Source organism: Pleurodeles waltl, chromosome 4_1 (genome assembly GCF_031143425.1).
Source record: "Pleurodeles waltl isolate 20211129_DDA chromosome 4_1, aPleWal1.hap1.20221129, whole genome shotgun sequence".
Taxonomy (NCBI): Eukaryota; Metazoa; Chordata; class Amphibia; order Caudata; family Salamandridae; genus Pleurodeles; species Pleurodeles waltl.
This window is the reverse complement of record NC_090442.1, coordinates 219,593,513-219,611,320: the sequence shown is the minus strand read 5'-3', so window position 1 is coordinate 219,611,320 and position 17,808 is coordinate 219,593,513. Positions and strand designations below refer to the sequence as shown.

At 45.9% G+C, this 17,808-nt stretch overlaps 1 protein-coding gene across 1 annotated transcript in view; it reads right to left on the bottom strand.

Annotated features, from left to right (window-relative positions):
• The window catches only part of MRPS35 (mitochondrial ribosomal protein S35), a 149,269-nt gene extending 144,413 nt beyond the window's left edge, over positions 1-4,856 (bottom strand). Inside the window, exon 1 of the mRNA XM_069228175.1 lies at positions 4,695-4,856. Coding sequence (XP_069084276.1) covers positions 4,695-4,818 — 124 coding nt within the window. The 5' untranslated portion in view covers positions 4,819-4,856. The remainder of the gene's footprint in view (positions 1-4,694) is intronic.
• Positions 4,857-17,808: the final 12,952 nt, after the last annotated feature.

Genomic DNA, 17,808 nt, shown 5'->3' with positions numbered 1-17,808 from the left:
GATGGCAGGGTTTACTGTGGCAGGCATTTTGCTTTCACATTTAGTTTGTTCAGTCAGACGGTGAAACTGAGTCCTTAATATGACAGACTCCACTCATCAGGCAGGATGAGAGGCCTTAAATAGCTGCCACCATGCACAAAACAGCTTGTAAATATAATTAGGTAAGTATTTTTTCTCACTCTCATAGAAACTGGTCTTAAAAACCTTCTTAGAGGAAGGGATGCTTTGCAAGTTATTTACATTGCGGTACACTGATTCTGAAATATAATCATCATCTACATCCATAGTCTTTCACTTTTATTTTGTGTTTTTGCTTTTGAATTCAGCAGGTTTCACTTGTTTCAAGATGCCTGATCTGAGAGCTCATATAAAAAAAGCAGTGATGGAACACTTGCTCCGCAGCCTTGGAGACTGTGCACGTGACTTTAAATATTTATCCGCTGCTACACCATTAACCATAAAAAGCTTCCCGGGGAAAAACAATGCAATCCAAATTTCTTAGATTAAGGCATAATCTCATCAACGGGCTCTTACTCATCTGTAGTTTCTGGATCTCTTTTTTCGTACTCTGGCACAGACTATTCTCCACTAATCTAATCAGAATATCATCATAACACTGATGCTCTGCTCAATGCTTTGTGTACCTACACAGTTATGAGAAAACCTTCCTAAACAACATAAAATGAAAACAGTATTTTGTACAAAAGCAGGTGTATTAGAGGGGAATTAGATACCCAATTTCTTTACTTTTTATCCCTAGGATGGGCACTGTCCACAGCATTCGAGGCCATTTGATTGGGAGGCTGTCTCCTGTTTTGCTCCAGATCAAACAGGACTTGTTGTACAGGCATGACTGAAACATTATCAGACATATGAGACCTGAATCTGTTAAATGGAAGTTGCTTAAATAAGCTGAATACCTACAAAAGAGTGCTGTACTTTTGTCTTTCATGCTGACAAACTATCACAACAGAGATTTTATTGCTAAAGATTTGAGATGCATGACAGTCTGGCCAATAAACTATCCTGATTATAAGTGTGCAGGGTGGATCACATTATTAGAATCGATATGGGAAATTAATAGAACATTTATAAAAGAAAAACATTAAATCAACTCCCATGATTTAACAATCGGTCACACTGATTTGGTTTCAAACACGTGGTCAGGAGTTTTATTTCCTCCATATTATGGCTGCATAAACTTTTGAGTATAAAACCAACACTTGCAGCAAATTCAGTATGGGATTTGGAAGAAATAAGGGGGTGGGAGTCTCTAGTTAGGTAACAGTACCTTCCGAAAAACAACTGCTGAATTTATATAGGCTTGAGGTCTGCTATTGTAGCTACCTGAGCAAGTTGAAGATATAAAAGACTGCATATTTCTTTGTATCACTTACACTTTAATATTTATTGGTGAACCTTATTTTTTGTAGTTTTAAAATGGTATCATTTAGAAGCACCAACTAAGCACAAGTTTATTTTTAAAACTAGACCCAATTGTCAGAAAGCATGAACAGTGTACTATGCATCAAACAGGAATGATGCACTCTTCCTCCCCTTAGGGAAATCACAGCTAACCACACACAATAAGAAAACGCTGTCCAACAGTAGAATCAGGAAAATGGATTTGGTTAAGTGAGAAAACAGAGGAACTCTATATCTCTGAAGTCTTGAAGTCAAACTTGGTATTGGATCACTGGATGAGCTGCTTAATCATTTGCCAATAAGATGTTTCATATATTCTTAACAGTGAAAATGATATACCTTAAAAGTATGTCTATGTAGGCCACATTTCATATTCTAGTGTGACTCTGATAGTACTGAAAATGAAGCATAAGATTTAAGTAACTACATGAATGTTAGATTACCTTCCTCCTCTACTGAAAAGGTAGCTATCTTCTTGTGAATATCTACCAAGGAAATATTAGTTTTCCAGACAAAATTACAAATCCAATTACCAAGGTCCTGACTACAGCAACACTGCAGCACAATCGTATAGCAAAGATGTCATAAAACAAAATTAAACTTGTACCCAATGATTCAAGATGCCGGCCACCATCATCAAAAGATGCACAAGCTAAATGATTCCTGGGAAACATAGTTTTCACTGTCACACACTGCGCTCTCCAAGATGTGAAACTTTTCAACAAGTGGCATCAACACTCTGCAACCATCGTCACCCTTTCCTTCCTCTAAATTAACTTTGCTTGAGCGAGTTCAAAGTAATGTCCCTCCGCTGAGCCCTAAGCAATAAGTTATGCATCCCAATACCCATTCCTAGATGGGTGGAATACTGCTGGACAGAATAAAAGATTTGTTAATGGGGTACCTGATGTTTTTCCTTTCTGGGGCATTTATGCATTTACCAAAATTGCCAGGAAGCGTGAACATAATAGTCACACCCCCAAGCCATTAGATGTGAAAATAAGGAATTATAACAGTGTAGCCAATGGCTATTGCCCCATTGTTTGGCATCCCCTCAATTTGGAGAGACTCACTTCTTGTGATGCTAATATAGCCATTATTACTGTGTTTTGTCGCAGGTTCATGATCACAGTCAGCAATGTTATAATCTTCTGCCTCATTTGGGATTCACATACAGTGTGGAGTAAGGCATTTCTCCTGCAATTATCAGGAGACATGCAGGTTGGAATAGGACACGGTTCACAAAGAAGACAGTTGCAAGACAGGTCAGGTCTGTGGCCTAGAAAGTCTCTGCACTGCACTACTTGGTCCACAAGCCTAGCATCATCTTGATGGGTCCCCTGTATTATGCCAGCATATAATCCACAAATACAGCTGCTTGGTTTATTAAGTTACTAGCCTCACTAGTGATCTTATTGGTAAGTCAAGTTTACTAAACTGGCAAGAAGGCAGCTTTTGGTCTTGATGTGCTGCCCAGACATGCACAGCTTCTACCTGCTGCTTAATTCTTGCCTTCCTCCTTTAGAGCAATATGTTGCCCTCTGAAGAAAGGAAACTCAGCACTAAAAAAAACTTAGGGCCTCATTATGTGTTTGGTGGTCCTCGGGCAGCCAAACTCGTGGTGGCAGTCCGACCGCCGCATTCCTGTTGGTCGGACCGCCAGATTACGATCCAGGCGGTCAGACCACCAGGAAACCTCCACCGGGATCAGGGATCCTGACAGGTTGGCAGCAGTCAAAGTCACAGTCAGCCACAGCAGTGGTGAGTTTGGCACCGCCGTGCTGATCACGACTTTGCTTTCAGCCAGCCTTTCCAAGGCAGGGTCTCCACCATGAAAAAGTTGGCAGAAAGGCAGCATTGGGGCCACATGGGGTCTGTGCACTGCCTACGACCATGTTGTGGGCAGAGCAGGGACCCCCCTGACAGCACCCTGAGAATGCACACTGTCTGCTATGGCAGACAGTAGGTATTCCAAGGGTGCTGTGTGTGACAGCATTGGCCTCAGCTCCCTCAGGGAGCTGAGGCCAATGCCCCCGCTCTGTTCTCTGTTTCCACCGGGCTGACTGGCAGAAACATCGTTATACGACAGCCACCTCACCACTGCCATATTAGAGTTGTGGCGGTTCAATCGTTCAACTCATAATCAGGCCCTTAGTGTCTGTTGTTATCAACATACAGCTTGATGTTATGTTGCCCCAGCTGCTGCTGATTCAGTAGCCATGAGTGCTTGATACTAAAAATCTGGGTCGTATGTTGTGTGGATGGATGAAGTACAATTGAAATCTAAATGGATACACATGGAATTGAGAATCAAAAGTCTACTCTGTTTGCCCATGCACTCAGTTGGCCCATACACCTGTAAAAAAAATTATTTTGAAGAAAATAAGTAACATGATGGCTTATTTTCTTCAGAAGAAAAACGTGGCTTATGAATGTCACATATTTCACTCAACTATGCAAATAACTACAGGACCAATGACTCATTTAACAAACGGCTGAAGAACTACGTCCCACACTGACTCAGTGTGGGGTCCCAGGATTCCAATAACGATTCAGTGGGGGGTCCGCGGGTTCCAGTATTGATAAAGGTTGGGAACCACTGCCCTAAATGATTTGAGGGTCTCTACTTTGCTAAATGTGCTAATGAACCTTCATGACTTGCTAATCTACTACTCTCCATCATCCTCGTGGGGCCTAACGTGCTCCACTGTTGTTAATGTATTGTTGATGTTAAATCCATGGTCCGGGACTAAGGATCCATCTACTCAAGTGCACTTGCACTCGAGTTTGTAACAACGATCTGCAAGGTGCAAACCCCATCCTGCTATAACACATGCGAGCAAGGAGTAAAAGAGGTAGGTATAGGACCAGTAGGAGACTGCTTTACAAACCTTTCGAGAGATCACCATGCGAGAATCAGACCAGCATTTCAGATTACATTTTAATGAACAGTATGGTGGTCATACTTTTCTTCCGATCCAACCGAAACTGGACATTAGAAGGCACGGGTCATAACACTTGCAAGTTCTTGGCGTAATGCAAACAAATTACTGGAGATGCAAATTAAAAGTAAACGTATCTAACATACTGCCTGTGCACGGTCATGCTTCACGTCACTGATCAACTAAAATCATCTCGACTAAAAGGACAACATGTTTTCGATCATCATCGTATATACGCACTGACAGTGACTTCCAATGCAACATGCATAAGTAACATGAACAGTTTACGCGTCACTTAGTTCTGTTGTTACCGCTCCAGCCCTTTACCTGTACTCCTACCGGGGCTCTGAACAGTTAAAGCAGTGGAATACGGTGCTCCTCCCAAAAGAACCCGAACTCTGCACAGAGATGACAGGTAAAGCCATCCTGGACTCATCAAGGAGGTCGCCATGTTTCATTTGCTCGTTCAACGGAAGCCGACAAGGTTAAAACAAAACATTAGGGATGCGACGGAAACGCCGGGGCACTGGACGCACACGAACTGTGCGAACGCTGCGGCCATTTTGAATGAAAAGACAAGACGCTTTAATTGATGAGGTCTCTAATAATATAAATATATTATTGAAGAAAACATGCCATTTAGTAACTTTTTCATCACACTTTGAAGCTGCTACAAAGTTCAGAAAAAATATAGACTATTAAGTGTATAAGTTTTGAAAACAATTTCGCCGACGTACGTAGAAAAGTATTTTATGTGAAAACTGTGTACTGTTTTTTTTCGATTCAGTGAAGCGGAGGCTAGATGTGTGTGTCTTTATTTACATTGTTTGTACGTTTGTTCTTTAGAGCGGGTGACAAACGCTCCCGTACCAAGCAAGTTACGAGACTGGGCACGCCAGGCGTTGTTCCGCTTCAGGGAGCACGTTATTTCCCTATCCTTATGAATCGGTTTATATGGTGGTCAACCCTGCAAACGTCACTTCTTCATCTTATTTATAGACTAATCAATGACATGTAATTAGTGTAAAATGTTAAAGAATTTCACTGCTCCTAAAGCTGGGGTGACCAGGTTTTCGGAATAAACGCAACAAAATAAAATAAAAATAACGGGCGGCCATATATATAGGACTAAATATTACGTTGGCCACGATCGCTTACACAACTGTGTGCATTATTTATTGCTGGATTTGAAAAACCCTTGCTCTGAGAACCCATTAATTGGAGGTCTAGGGATAGCAACAAAAGGAGGTAGTGCCACAAGGCACAGAATCACGAAAAGCAGTCGGTCAACGTATGCATTTATTTTTTTTAAACTCTGCCACAAATAATTTGGAAATACAACAGTAAATCTGTTCCGGGTTAATTCGTTGCAAAGGCTGCATTCTTAAAATATCATTTTGGGTTAAGGCGCCCGTTGTAGAGAGATTTCCATGCTCAGTAAACCCCAGAGAATAATATTAGGTAATGCAGTCCTTCCAATGTAGCACAGAGAGCTTTGAACTGGCATCAAGAACCCGCATGTCCATTGCAAGGCATGCATTTAAAACCTTGTTGTTTTTTCTCAGTCTGCTGTTACTATAACGCTCCTTAACCCCTTCGCTGCCAGGCTTTTTCCCCCTCCTGTGCCAGGCCTTTTTTTGCCTATTTGGGGCAGTTCGCGCTTAGGCCCTCATAACTTTTTGTCCACATAAGCTAACCAAGCCAAATTTGCGTCCTTTTTTTCCAACATCCTAGGGATTCTAGAGGTACCCAGACTTTGTGGGTTCCCTTGAAGGAGGCCAAGAAATTGGCCAAAATACAGTGAAAATTTAGTTTTTTTTTAAAAAATGGAAAAAGTGGCTGCAGAAGAAGGCTTGTGGATTTCCCCCTGAAAATGGCATCAACAAAGGGTTTGTAGTGCTAAACTCAGCAGCTTCCTAGCTTTCAGGAACAGGCAGACTTGAATCAGAAAACCCAATTTTTCAACACAATTTTGGCATTTTACTGGGGCATACCCCATTTTTGCAATTTTTTGTGCTTTCAGCCTCCTTCCAGTCAGTGACAGGAATGGGCATGAAACCAATGCTGGATCCCAGAAACCTAACCATTTCTGAAAAGTAGACAAAATTCTGAATTCAGCAAGGGGTCATTTGTGTAGATCCTACAAGGGTTTCCTACAGAAAATAACAGCTGAAAAAGAAAAATAATGAAATTGAGGTGAAAAAAACACAAATTTTTCTCTACGTTTTACTCTGTAACTTTTCCCTGCAATGTCAGATTATGGAAAGCAATATACCGTTACGTCTGCTGGACTCCTCTGGTTGCGGGGATATATAGGGCTTGTAGGTTCATCAAGAACCCGAGGAACCCAGAGCCAATAAATGAGCTGCACCCTGCAGTGCGTTTTCATTCTATACCGGGTATACAGCAATTCATTTGCTGAAATATAAAGAGTAAAAAATTGCTATCAAGAAAACCTTTGCATTTCCAAAAAGGGCACAAGATAAGGTGCTGAGGAGCAGTGGTTATTTGCACATCTCTGAATTCCGGGGTGACCATACAAGCATGTGAATTATAGGGAATTTCTCAAATAGATGTCTTTTTTACACACTCTCCTATATTTGGAAGGAAAAAATGTAGAGAAAGACAAGGGGCAATAGCACTTGTTTTGCTAATCTATGTTCCCCCAAGTCTCCCGATAAAAATGATACCTCACTTGTGTGGGTAGGCCTAGCGCCCGCGACAGGAAACACCCCAAAGCGCAACGTGGACACATCCAAAATTTTGGAAGAAAACAGAGGTGTTTTTTTGCGAAGTGCCTACCTGTAGATTTTGGCCTCTAGCTCAGCCGGCACCTAGGGAAACCTACCAAACCTGTGCATTTCTGAAAACTAGAGACCTAGGGGAATCCAAGGAGGGCTGACTTGCGGGGCTCGGACCAGGTTCTGTTACCCAGAATCCTTTGCAAACCTCAAAATTTGGCTAAAAAAACACATGTCCCTCACATTTCTGTGGCAGAAAGTTCTGGAATCTGAGAGGAGCTACAAATTTCCTTCCACCCAGCGTTCCCCCAAGTCTCCCGATAAAAATGATACCTCACTTGCGTGGGTAGGCCTAGCGCCGGCGACAGGAAACACCCCAAAGCGCAACGTGGACACATCCTAAATTTTGGGAAAAAACAGAGGTGTTTTTTGCGAAGTGCCTACCTGTAGATTTTGGCCTCTAGCTCAGCCGGCACCTAGGGAAACCTACCAAACCTGTGCATTTCTGAAAACTAGAGACCTAGGGGAATCCAAGGAGGGCTGACTTGCGGGGCTCGGACCAGGTTCTGTTACCCAGAATCCTTTGCAAACCTCAAAATTTGGCTAAAAAAACACATGTCCCTCACATTTCTGTGGCAGAAAGTTCTGGAATCTGAGAGGAGCTACAAATTTCCTTCCACCCAGCGTTCCCCCAAGTCTCCCGATAAAAATGATACCTCACTTGCGTGGGTAGGCCTAGCGCCGGCGACAGGAAACACCCCAAAGCGCAACGTGGACACATCCTAAATTTTGGGAAAAAACAGAGGTGTTTTTTGCGAAGTGCCTACCTGTAGATTTTGGCCTCTAGCTCAGCCGGCACCTAGGGAAACCTACCAAACCTGTGCATTTCTGAAAACTAGAGACCTAGGGGAATCCAAGGAGGGCTGACTTGCGGGGCTCGGACCAGGTTCTGTTACCCAGAATCCTTTGCAAACCTCAAAATTTGGCTAAAAAAACACATGTCCCTCACATTTCTGTGGCAGAAAGTTCTGGAATCTGAGAGGAGCTACAAATTTCCTTCCACCCAGCGTTCCCCCAAGTCTCCCGATAAAAATGATACCTCACTTGCGTGGGTAGGCCTAGCGCCGGCGACAGGAAACATCCCAAAGCGCAACGTGGACACATCCTAAATTTTGGGAAAAAACAGAGGTGTTTTTTGCGAAGTGCCTACCTGTAGATTTTGGCCTCTAGCTCAGCCGGCACCTAGGGAAACCTACCAAACCTGTGCATTTCTGAAAACTAGAGACCTAGGGGAATCCAAGGAGGGCTGACTTGCGGGGCTCGGACCAGGTTCTGTTACCCAGAATCCTTTGCAAACCTCAAAATTTGGCTAAAAAAACACATGTCCCTCACATTTCTGTGGCAGAAAGTTCTGGAATCTGAGAGGAGCTACAAATTTCCTTCCACCCAGCGTTCCCCCAAGTCTCCCGATAAAAATGATACCTCACTTGCGTGGGTAGGCCTAGCGCCGGCGACAGGAAACACCCCAAAGCGCAACGTGGACACATCCTAAATTTTGGGAAAAAAACAGAGGTGTTTTTTGCGAAGTGCCTACCTGTAGATTTTGGCCTCTAGCTCAGCCGGCACCTAGGGAAACCTACCAAACCTGTGCATTTCTGAAAACTAGAGACCTAGGGGAATCCAAGGAGGGCTGACTTGCGGGGCTCGGACCAGGTTCTGTTACCCAGAATCCTTTGCAAACCTCAAAATTTGGCTAAAATAACAAGTTTTCCTCACATTTCGGTGGCAGAAAGTTCTGGAATCTGAGAGGAGCTACAAATTTCCTTACACCCAGCGTTCCCCCAAGTCTCCCGATAAAAATGATACCTCACTTGCGTGGGTAGGCCTAGCGCCGGCGACAGGAAACACCCCAAAGCGCAACGTGGACACATCCTAAATTTTGGGAAAAAACAGAGGTGTTTTTTGCGAAGTGCCTACCTGTAGATTTTGGCCTATAGCTCAGCCGGCACCTAGGGAAACCTACCAAACCTGTGCATTTCTGAAAACTAGAGACCTAGGGGAATCCAAGGAGGGCTGACTTGCGGGGCTCGGACCAGGTTCTGTTACCCAGAATCCTTTGCAAACCTCAAAATTTGGCTAAAAAAACACATGTCCCTCACATTTCTGTGGCAGAAAGTTCTGGAATCTGAGAGGAGCTACAAATTTCCTTCCACCCAGCGTTCCCCCAAGTCTCCCAATAAAAATGATACCTCACTTGCGTGGGTAGGCCTAGCGCCGGCGACAGGAAACACCCCAAAGCGCAACGTGGACACATCCTAAATTTTGGGAAAAAACAGAGGTGTTTTTTGCGAAGTGCCTACCTGTAGATTTTGGCCTCTAGCTCAGCTGGAACCTAGGGAAACCTACCAAACCTGTGCATTTCTGAAAACTAGAGACCTAGGGGAATCCAAGGAGGGCTGACTTGCGGGGCTCGGACCAGGTTCTGTTACCCAGAATCCTTTGCAAACCTCAAAATTTGGCTAAAATAACAAGTTTTCCTCACATTTCGGTGGCAGAAAGTTCTGGAATCTGAGAGGAGCTACAAATTTCCTTCCACCCAGCGTTCCCTCAAGTCTCCCGATAAAAATGATACCTCACTTGCGTGGGTAGGCCTAGCGCCGGCGACAGGAAACACCCCAAAGCGCAACGTGGACATATCCTAAATTTTGGAAAAAAACAGAGGTGTTTTTTGCGAAGTGCCTACCTGTAGATTTTGGCCTCTAGCTCAGCCGGCACCTAGGGAAACCTACCAAACCTGTGCATTTCTGAAAACTAGAGACCTAGGGGAATCCAAGGAGGGCTGACTTGCGGGGCTCGGACCAGGTTCTGTTACCCAGAATCCTTTGCAAACCTCAAAATTTGGCTAAAAAAACACATGTCCCTCACATTTCTGTGGCAGAAAGTTCTGGAATCTGAGAGGAGCTACAAATTTCCTTCCACCCAGCGTTCCCCCAAGTCTCCCGATAAAAATGATACCTCACTTGCGTGGGTAGGCCTAGCGCCGGCGACAGGAAACACCCCAAAGCGCAACGTGGACACATCCTAAATTTTGGGAAAAAACAGAGGTGTTTTTTGCGAAGTGCCTACCTGTAGATTTTGGCCTCTAGCTCAGCCGGCACCTAGGGAAACCTACCAAACCTGTGCATTTCTGAAAACTAGAGACCTAGGGGAATCCAAGGAGGGCTGACTTGCGGGGCTCGGACCAGGTTCTGTTACCCAGAATCCTTTGCAAACCTCAAAATTTGGCTAAAATAACAAGTTTTCCTCACATTTCGGTGGCAGAAAGTTCTGGAATCTGAGAGGAGCTACAAATTTCCTTCCACCCAGCGTTCCCCCAAGTCTCCCGATAAAAATGATACCTCACTTGCGTGGGTAGGCCTAGCGCCGGCGACAGGAAACACCCCAAAGCGCAACGTGGACACATCCTAAATTTTGGGAAAAAACAGAGGTGTTTTTTGCGAAGTGCCTACCTGTAGATTTTGGCCTATAGCTCAGCCGGCACCTAGGGAAACCTACCAAACCTGTGCATTTCTGAAAACTAGAGACCTAGGGGAATCCAAGGAGGGCTGACTTGCGGGGCTCGGACCAGGTTCTGTTACCCAGAATCCTTTGCAAACCTCAAAATTTGGCTAAAAAAACACATGTCCCTCACATTTCTGTGGCAGAAAGTTCTGGAATCTGAGAGGAGCTACAAATTTCCTTCCACCCAGCGTTCCCCCAAGTCTCCCGATAAAAATGATACCTCACTTGCGTGGGTAGGCCTAGCGCCGGCGACAGGAAACACCCCAAAGCGCAACGTGGACACATCCTAAATTTTGGGAAAAAACAGAGGTGTTTTTTGCGAAGTGCCTACCTGTAGATTTTGGCCTCTAGCTCAGCCGGCACCTAGGGAAACCTACCAAACCTGTGCATTTCTGAAAACTAGAGACCTAGGGGAATTCAAGGAGGGCTGACTTGCGGGGCTCGGACCAGGTTCTGTTACCCAGAATCCTTTGCAAACCTCAAAATTTGGCTAAAAAAACACATGTCCCTCACATTTCTGTGGCAGAAAGTTCTGGAATCTGAGAGGAGCTACAAATTTCCTTCCACCCAGCGTTCCCCCAAGTCTCCCAATAAAAATGATACCTCACTTGCGTGGGTAGGCCTAGCGCCGGCGACAGGAAACACCCCAAAGCGCAACGTGGACACATCCTAAATTTTGGGAAAAAACAGAGGTGTTTTTTGCGAAGTGCCTACCTGTAGATTTTGGCCTCTAGCTCAGCTGGAACCTAGGGAAACCTACCAAACCTGTGCATTTCTGAAAACTAGAGACCTAGGGGAATCCAAGGAGGGCTGACTTGCGGGGCTCGGACCAGGTTCTGTTACCCAGAATCCTTTGCAAACCTCAAAATTTGGCTAAAATAACAAGTTTTCCTCACATTTCGGTGGCAGAAAGTTCTGGAATCTGAGAGGAGCTACAAATTTCCTTCCACCCAGCGTTCCCTCAAGTCTCCCGATAAAAATGATACCTCACTTGCGTGGGTAGGCCTAGCGCCGGCGACAGGAAACACCCCAAAGCGCAACGTGGACATATCCTAAATTTTGGAAAAAAACAGAGGTGTTTTTTGCGAAGTGCCTACCTGTAGATTTTGGCCTCTAGCTCAGCCGGCACCTAGGGAAACCTACCAAACCTGTGCATTTCTGAAAACTAGAGACCTAGGGGAATCCAAGGAGGGCTGACTTGCGGGGCTCGGACCAGGTTCTGTTACCCAGAATCCTTTGCAAACCTCAAAATTTGGCTAAAAAAACACATGTCCCTCACATTTCTGTGGCAGAAAGTTCTGGAATCTGAGAGGAGCTACAAATTTCCTTCCACCCAGCGTTCCCCCAAGTCTCCCGATAAAAATGATACCTCACTTGCGTGGGTAGGCCTAGTGCCGGCGACAGGAAACACCCCAAAGCGCAACGTGGACACATCCTAAATTTTGGGAAAAAACAGAGGTGTTTTTTGCGAAGTGCCTACCTGTAGATTTTGGCCTCTAGCTCAGCCGGCACCTAGGGAAACCTACCAAACCTGTGCATTTCTGAAAACTAGAGACCTAGGGGAATCCAAGGAGGGCTGACTTGCGGGGCTCGGACCAGGTTCTGTTACCCAGAATCCTTTGCAAACCTCAAAATTTGGCTAAAAAAACACATGTCCCTCACATTTCTGTGGCAGAAAGTTCTGGAATCTGAGAGGAGCTACAAATTTCCTTCCACCCAGCGTTCCTCCAAGTCTCCCGATAAAAATGATACCTCACTTGCGTGGGTAGGCCTAGCGCCGGCGACAGGAAACATCCCAAAGCGCAACGTGGACACATCCTAAATTTTGGGAAAAAACAGAGGTGTTTTTTGCGAAGTGCCTACCTGTAGATTTTGGCCTCTAGCTCAGCCGGCACCTAGGGAAACCTACCAAACCTGTGCATTTCTGAAAACTAGAGACCTAGGGGAATCCAAGGAGGGCTGACTTGCGGGGCTCGGACCAGGTTCTGTTACCCAGAATCCTTTGCAAACCTCAAAATTTGGCTAAAAAAACACATGTCCCTCACATTTCTGTGGCAGAAAGTTCTGGAATCTGAGAGGAGCTACAAATTTCCTTCCACCCAGCGTTCCCCCAAGTCTCCCGATAAAAATGATACCTCACTTGCGTGGGTAGGCCTAGCGCCGGCGACAGGAAAAACCCCAAAGCGCAACGTGGACACATCCTAAATTTTGGGAAAAAACAGAGGTGTTTTTTGCGAAGTGCCTACCTGTAGATTTTGGCCTCTAGCTCAGCCGGCACCTAGGGAAACCTACCAAACCTGTGCATTTCTGAAAACTAGAGACCTAGGGGAATCCAAGGAGGGCTGACTTGCGGGGCTCGGACCAGGTTCTGTTACCCAGAATCCTTTGCAAACCTCAAAATTTGGCTAAAATAACAAGTTTTCCTCACATTTCGGTGGCAGAAAGTTCTGGAATCTGAGAGGAGCTACAAATTTCCTTCCACCCAGCGTTCCCCCAAGTCTCCCGATAAAAATGATACCTCACTTGCGTGGGTAGGCCTAGCGCCGGAGACAGGAAACACCCCAAAGCGCAACGTGGACACATCCTAAATTTTGGGAAAAAACAGAGGTGTTTTTTGCGAAGTGCCTACCTGTAGATTTTGGCCTATAGCTCAGCCGGCACCTAGGGAAACCTACCAAACCTGTGCATTTCTGAAAACTAGAGACCTAGGGGAATCCAAGGAGGGCTGACTTGCGGGGCTCGGACCAGGTTCTGTTACCCAGAATCCTTTGCAAACCTCAAAATTTGGCTAAAAAAACACATGTCCCTCACATTTCTGTGGCAGAAAGTTCTGGAATCTGAGAGGAGCTACAAATTTCCTTCCACCCAGCGTTCCCCCAAGTCTCCCGATAAAAATGATACCTCACTTGCGTGGGTAGGCCTAGCGCCGGCGACAGGAAACACCCCAAAGCGCAACGTGGACACATCCTAAATTTTGGGAAAAAACAGAGAGAGGTGTTTTTTGCGAAGTGCCTACCTGTAGATTTTGGCCTCTAGCTCAGCCGGCACCTAGGGAAACCTACCAAACCTGTGCATTTCTGAAAACTAGAGACCTAGGGGAATTCAAGGAGGGCTGACTTGCGGGGCTCGGACCAGGTTCTGTTACCCAGAATCCTTTGCAAACCTCAAAATTTGGCTAAAAAAACACATGTCCCTCACATTTCTGTGGCAGAAAGTTCTGGAATCTGAGAGGAGCTACAAATTTCCTTCCACCCAGCGTTCCCCCAAGTCTCCCAATAAAAATGATACCTCACTTGCGTGGGTAGGCCTAGCGCCGGCGACAGGAAACACCCCAAAGCGCAACGTGGACACATCCTAAATTTTGGGAAAAAACAGAGGTGTTTTTTGCGAAGTGCCTACCTGTAGATTTTGGCCTCTAGCTCAGCCGGAACCTAGGGAAACCTACCAAACCTGTGCATTTATGAAAACTAGAGACCTAGGGGAATCCAAGGAGGGCTGACTTGCGGGGCTCGGACCAGGTTCTGTTACCCAGAATCCTTTGCAAACCTCAAAATTTGGCTAAAATAACAAGTTTTCCTCACATTTCGGTGGCAGAAAGTTCTGGAATCTGAGAGGAGCTACAAATTTCCTTCCACCCAGCGTTCCCTCAAGTCTCCCGATAAAAATGATACCTCACTTGTGTGGGTAGGCCTAGCGCCGGCGACAGGAAACACCCCAAAGCGCAACGTGGACATATCCTAAATTTTGGGAAAAAACAGAGGTGTTTTTTGCGAAGTGCCTACCTGTAGATTTTGGCCTCTAGCTCAGCCGGCACCTAGGGAAACCTACCAAACCTGTGCATTTCTGAAAACTAGAGACCTAGGGGAATCCAAGGAGGGCTGACTTGCGGGGCTCGGACCAGGTTCTGTTACCCAGAATCCTTTGCAAACCTCAAAATTTGGCTAAAAAAACACATGTCCCTCACATTTCTGTGGCAGAAAGTTCTGGAATCTGAGAGGAGCTACAAATTTCCTTCCACCCAGCGTTCCTCCAAGTCTCCCGATAAAAATGATACCTCACTTGCGTGGGTAGGCCTAGCGCCGGCGACAGGAAACATCCCAAAGCGCAACGTGGACACATCCTAAATTTTGGGAAAAAACAGAGGTTTTTTTTGCGAAGTGCCTACCTGTAGATTTTGGCCTCTAGCTCAGCCGGAACCTAGGGAAACCTACCAAACCTGTGCATTTATGAAAACTAGAGACCTAGGGGAATCCAAGGAGGGCTGACTTGCGGGGCTCGGACCAGGTTCTGTTACCCAGAATCCTTTGCAAACCTCAAAATTTGGCTAAAATAACAAGTTTTCCTCACATTTCGGTGGCAGAAAGTTCTGGAATCTGAGAGGAGCTACAAATTTCCTTCCACCCAGCGTTCCCTCAAGTCTCCCGATAAAAATGATACCTCACTTGTGTGGGTAGGCCTAGCGCCGGCGACAGGAAACACCCCAAAGCGCAACGTGGACATATCCTAAATTTTGGGAAAAAACAGAGGTGTTTTTTGCGAAGTGCCTACCTGTAGATTTTGGCCTCTAGCTCAGCCGGCACCTAGGGAAACCTACCAAACCTGTGCATTTCTGAAAACTAGAGACCTAGGGGAATCCAAGGAGGGCTGACTTGCGGGGCTCGGACCAGGTTCTGTTACCCAGAATCCTTTGCAAACCTCAAAATTTGGCTAAAAAAACACATGTCCCTCACATTTCTGTGGCAGAAAGTTCTGGAATCTGAGAGGAGCTACAAATTTCCTTCCACCCAGCGTTCCTCCAAGTCTCCCGATAAAAATGATACCTCACTTGCGTGGGTAGGCCTAGCGCCGGCGACAGGAAACATCCCAAAGCGCAACGTGGACACATCCTAAATTTTGGGAAAAAACAGAGGTGTTTTTTGCGAAGTGCCTACCTGTAGATTTTGGCCTCTAGCTCAGCCGGCACCTAGGGAAACCTACCAAACCTGTGCATTTCTGAAAACTAGAGACCTAGGGGAATCCAAGGAGGGCTGACTTGCGGGGCTCGGACCAGGTTCTGTTACCCAGAATCCTTTGCAAACCTCAAAATTTGGCTAAAAAAACACATGTCCCTCACATTTCTGTGGCAGAAAGTTCTGGAATCTGAGAGGAGCTACAAATTTCCTTCCACCCAGCGTTCCCCCAAGTCTCCCGATAAAAATGATACCTCACTTGCGTGGGTAGGCCTAGCGCCGGCGACAGGAAACACCCCAAAGCGCAACGTGGACACATCCTAAATTTTGGGAAAAAACAGAGGTGTTTTTTGCGAAGTGCCTACCTGTAGATTTTGGCCTCTAGCTCAGCCGGCACCTAGGGAAACCTACCAAACCTGTGCATTTCTGAAAACTAGAGACCTAGGGGAATCCAAGGAGGGCTGACTTGCGGGGCTCGGACCAGGTTCTGTTACCCAGAATCCTTTGCAAACCTCAAAATTTGGCTAAAATAACAAGTTTTCCTCACATTTCGGTGGCAGAAAGTTCTGGAATCTGAGAGGAGCTACAAATTTCCTTCCACCCAGCGTTCCCCCAAGTCTCCCGATAAAAATGATACCTCACTTGCGTGGGTAGGCCTAGCGCCGGCGACAGGAAACACCCCAAAGCGCAACGTGGACACATCCTAAATTTTGGGAAAAAACAGAGGTGTTTTTTGCGAAGTGCCTACCTGTAGATTTTGGCCTATAGCTCAGCCGGCACCTAGGGAAACCTACCAAACCTGTGCATTTCTGAAAACTAGAGACCTAGGGGAATCCAAGGAGGGCTGACTTGCGGGGCTCGGACCAGGTTCTGTTACCCAGAATCCTTTGCAAACCTCAAAATTTGGCTAAAAAAACACATGTCCCTCACATTTCTGTGGCAGAAAGTTCTGGAATCTGAGAGGAGCTACAAATTTCCTTCCACCCAGCGTTCCCCCAAGTCTCCCGATAAAAATGATACCTCACTTGCGTGGGTAGGCCTAGCGCCGGCGACAGGAAACACCCCAAAGCGCAACGTGGACACATCCTAAATTTTGGGAAAAAACAGAGGTGTTTTTTGCGAAGTGCCTACCTGTAGATTTTGGCCTCTAGCTCAGCCGGCACCTAGGGAAACCTACCAAACCTGTGCATTTCTGAAAACTAGAGACCTAGGGGAATTCAAGGAGGGCTGACTTGCGGGGCTCGGACCAGGTTCTGTTACCCAGAATCCTTTGCAAACCTCAAAATTTGGCTAAAAAAACACATGTCCCTCACATTTCTGTGGCAGAAAGTTCTGGAATCTGAGAGGAGCTACAAATTTCCTTCCACCCAGCGTTCCCCCAAGTCTCCCAATAAAAATGATACCTCACTTGCGGCGGTAGGCCTAGCGCCGGCGACAGGAAACACCCCAAAGCGCAACGTGGACACATCCTAAATTTTGGGAAAAAACAGAGGTGTTTTTTGCGAAGTGCCTACCTGTAGATTTTGGCCTCTAGCTCAGCCGGAACCTAGGGAAACCTACCAAAGCTGTGCATTTATGAAAACTAGAGACCTAGGGGAATCCAAGGAGGGCTGACTTGCGGGGCTCGGACCAGGTTCTGTTACCCAGAATCCTTTGCAAACCTCAAAATTTGGCTAAAATAACAAGTTTTCCTCACATTTCGGTGGCAGAAAGTTCTGGAATCTGAGAGGAGCTACAAATTTCCTTCCACCCAGCGTTCCCTCAAGTCTCCCGATAAAAATGATACCTCACTTGTGTGGGTAGGCCTAGCACCGGCGACAGGAAACACCCCAAAGCGCAACGTGGACATATCCTAAATTTTGGAAAAAAACAGAGGTGTTTTTTGCGAAGTGCCTACCTGTAGATTTTGGCCTCTAGCTCAGCCGGCACCTAGGGAAACCTACCAAACCTGTGCATTTCTGAAAACTAGAGACCTAGGGGAATCCAAGGAGGGCTGACTTGCGGGGCTCGGACCAGGTTCTGTTACCCAGAATCCTTTGCAAACCTCAAAATTTGGCTAAAAAAACACATGTCCCTCACATTTCTGTGGCAGAAAGTTCTGGAATCTGAGAGGAGCTACAAATTTCCTTCCACCCAGCGTTCCCCCAAGTCTCCCGATAAAAATGATACCTCACTTGCGTGGGTAGGCCT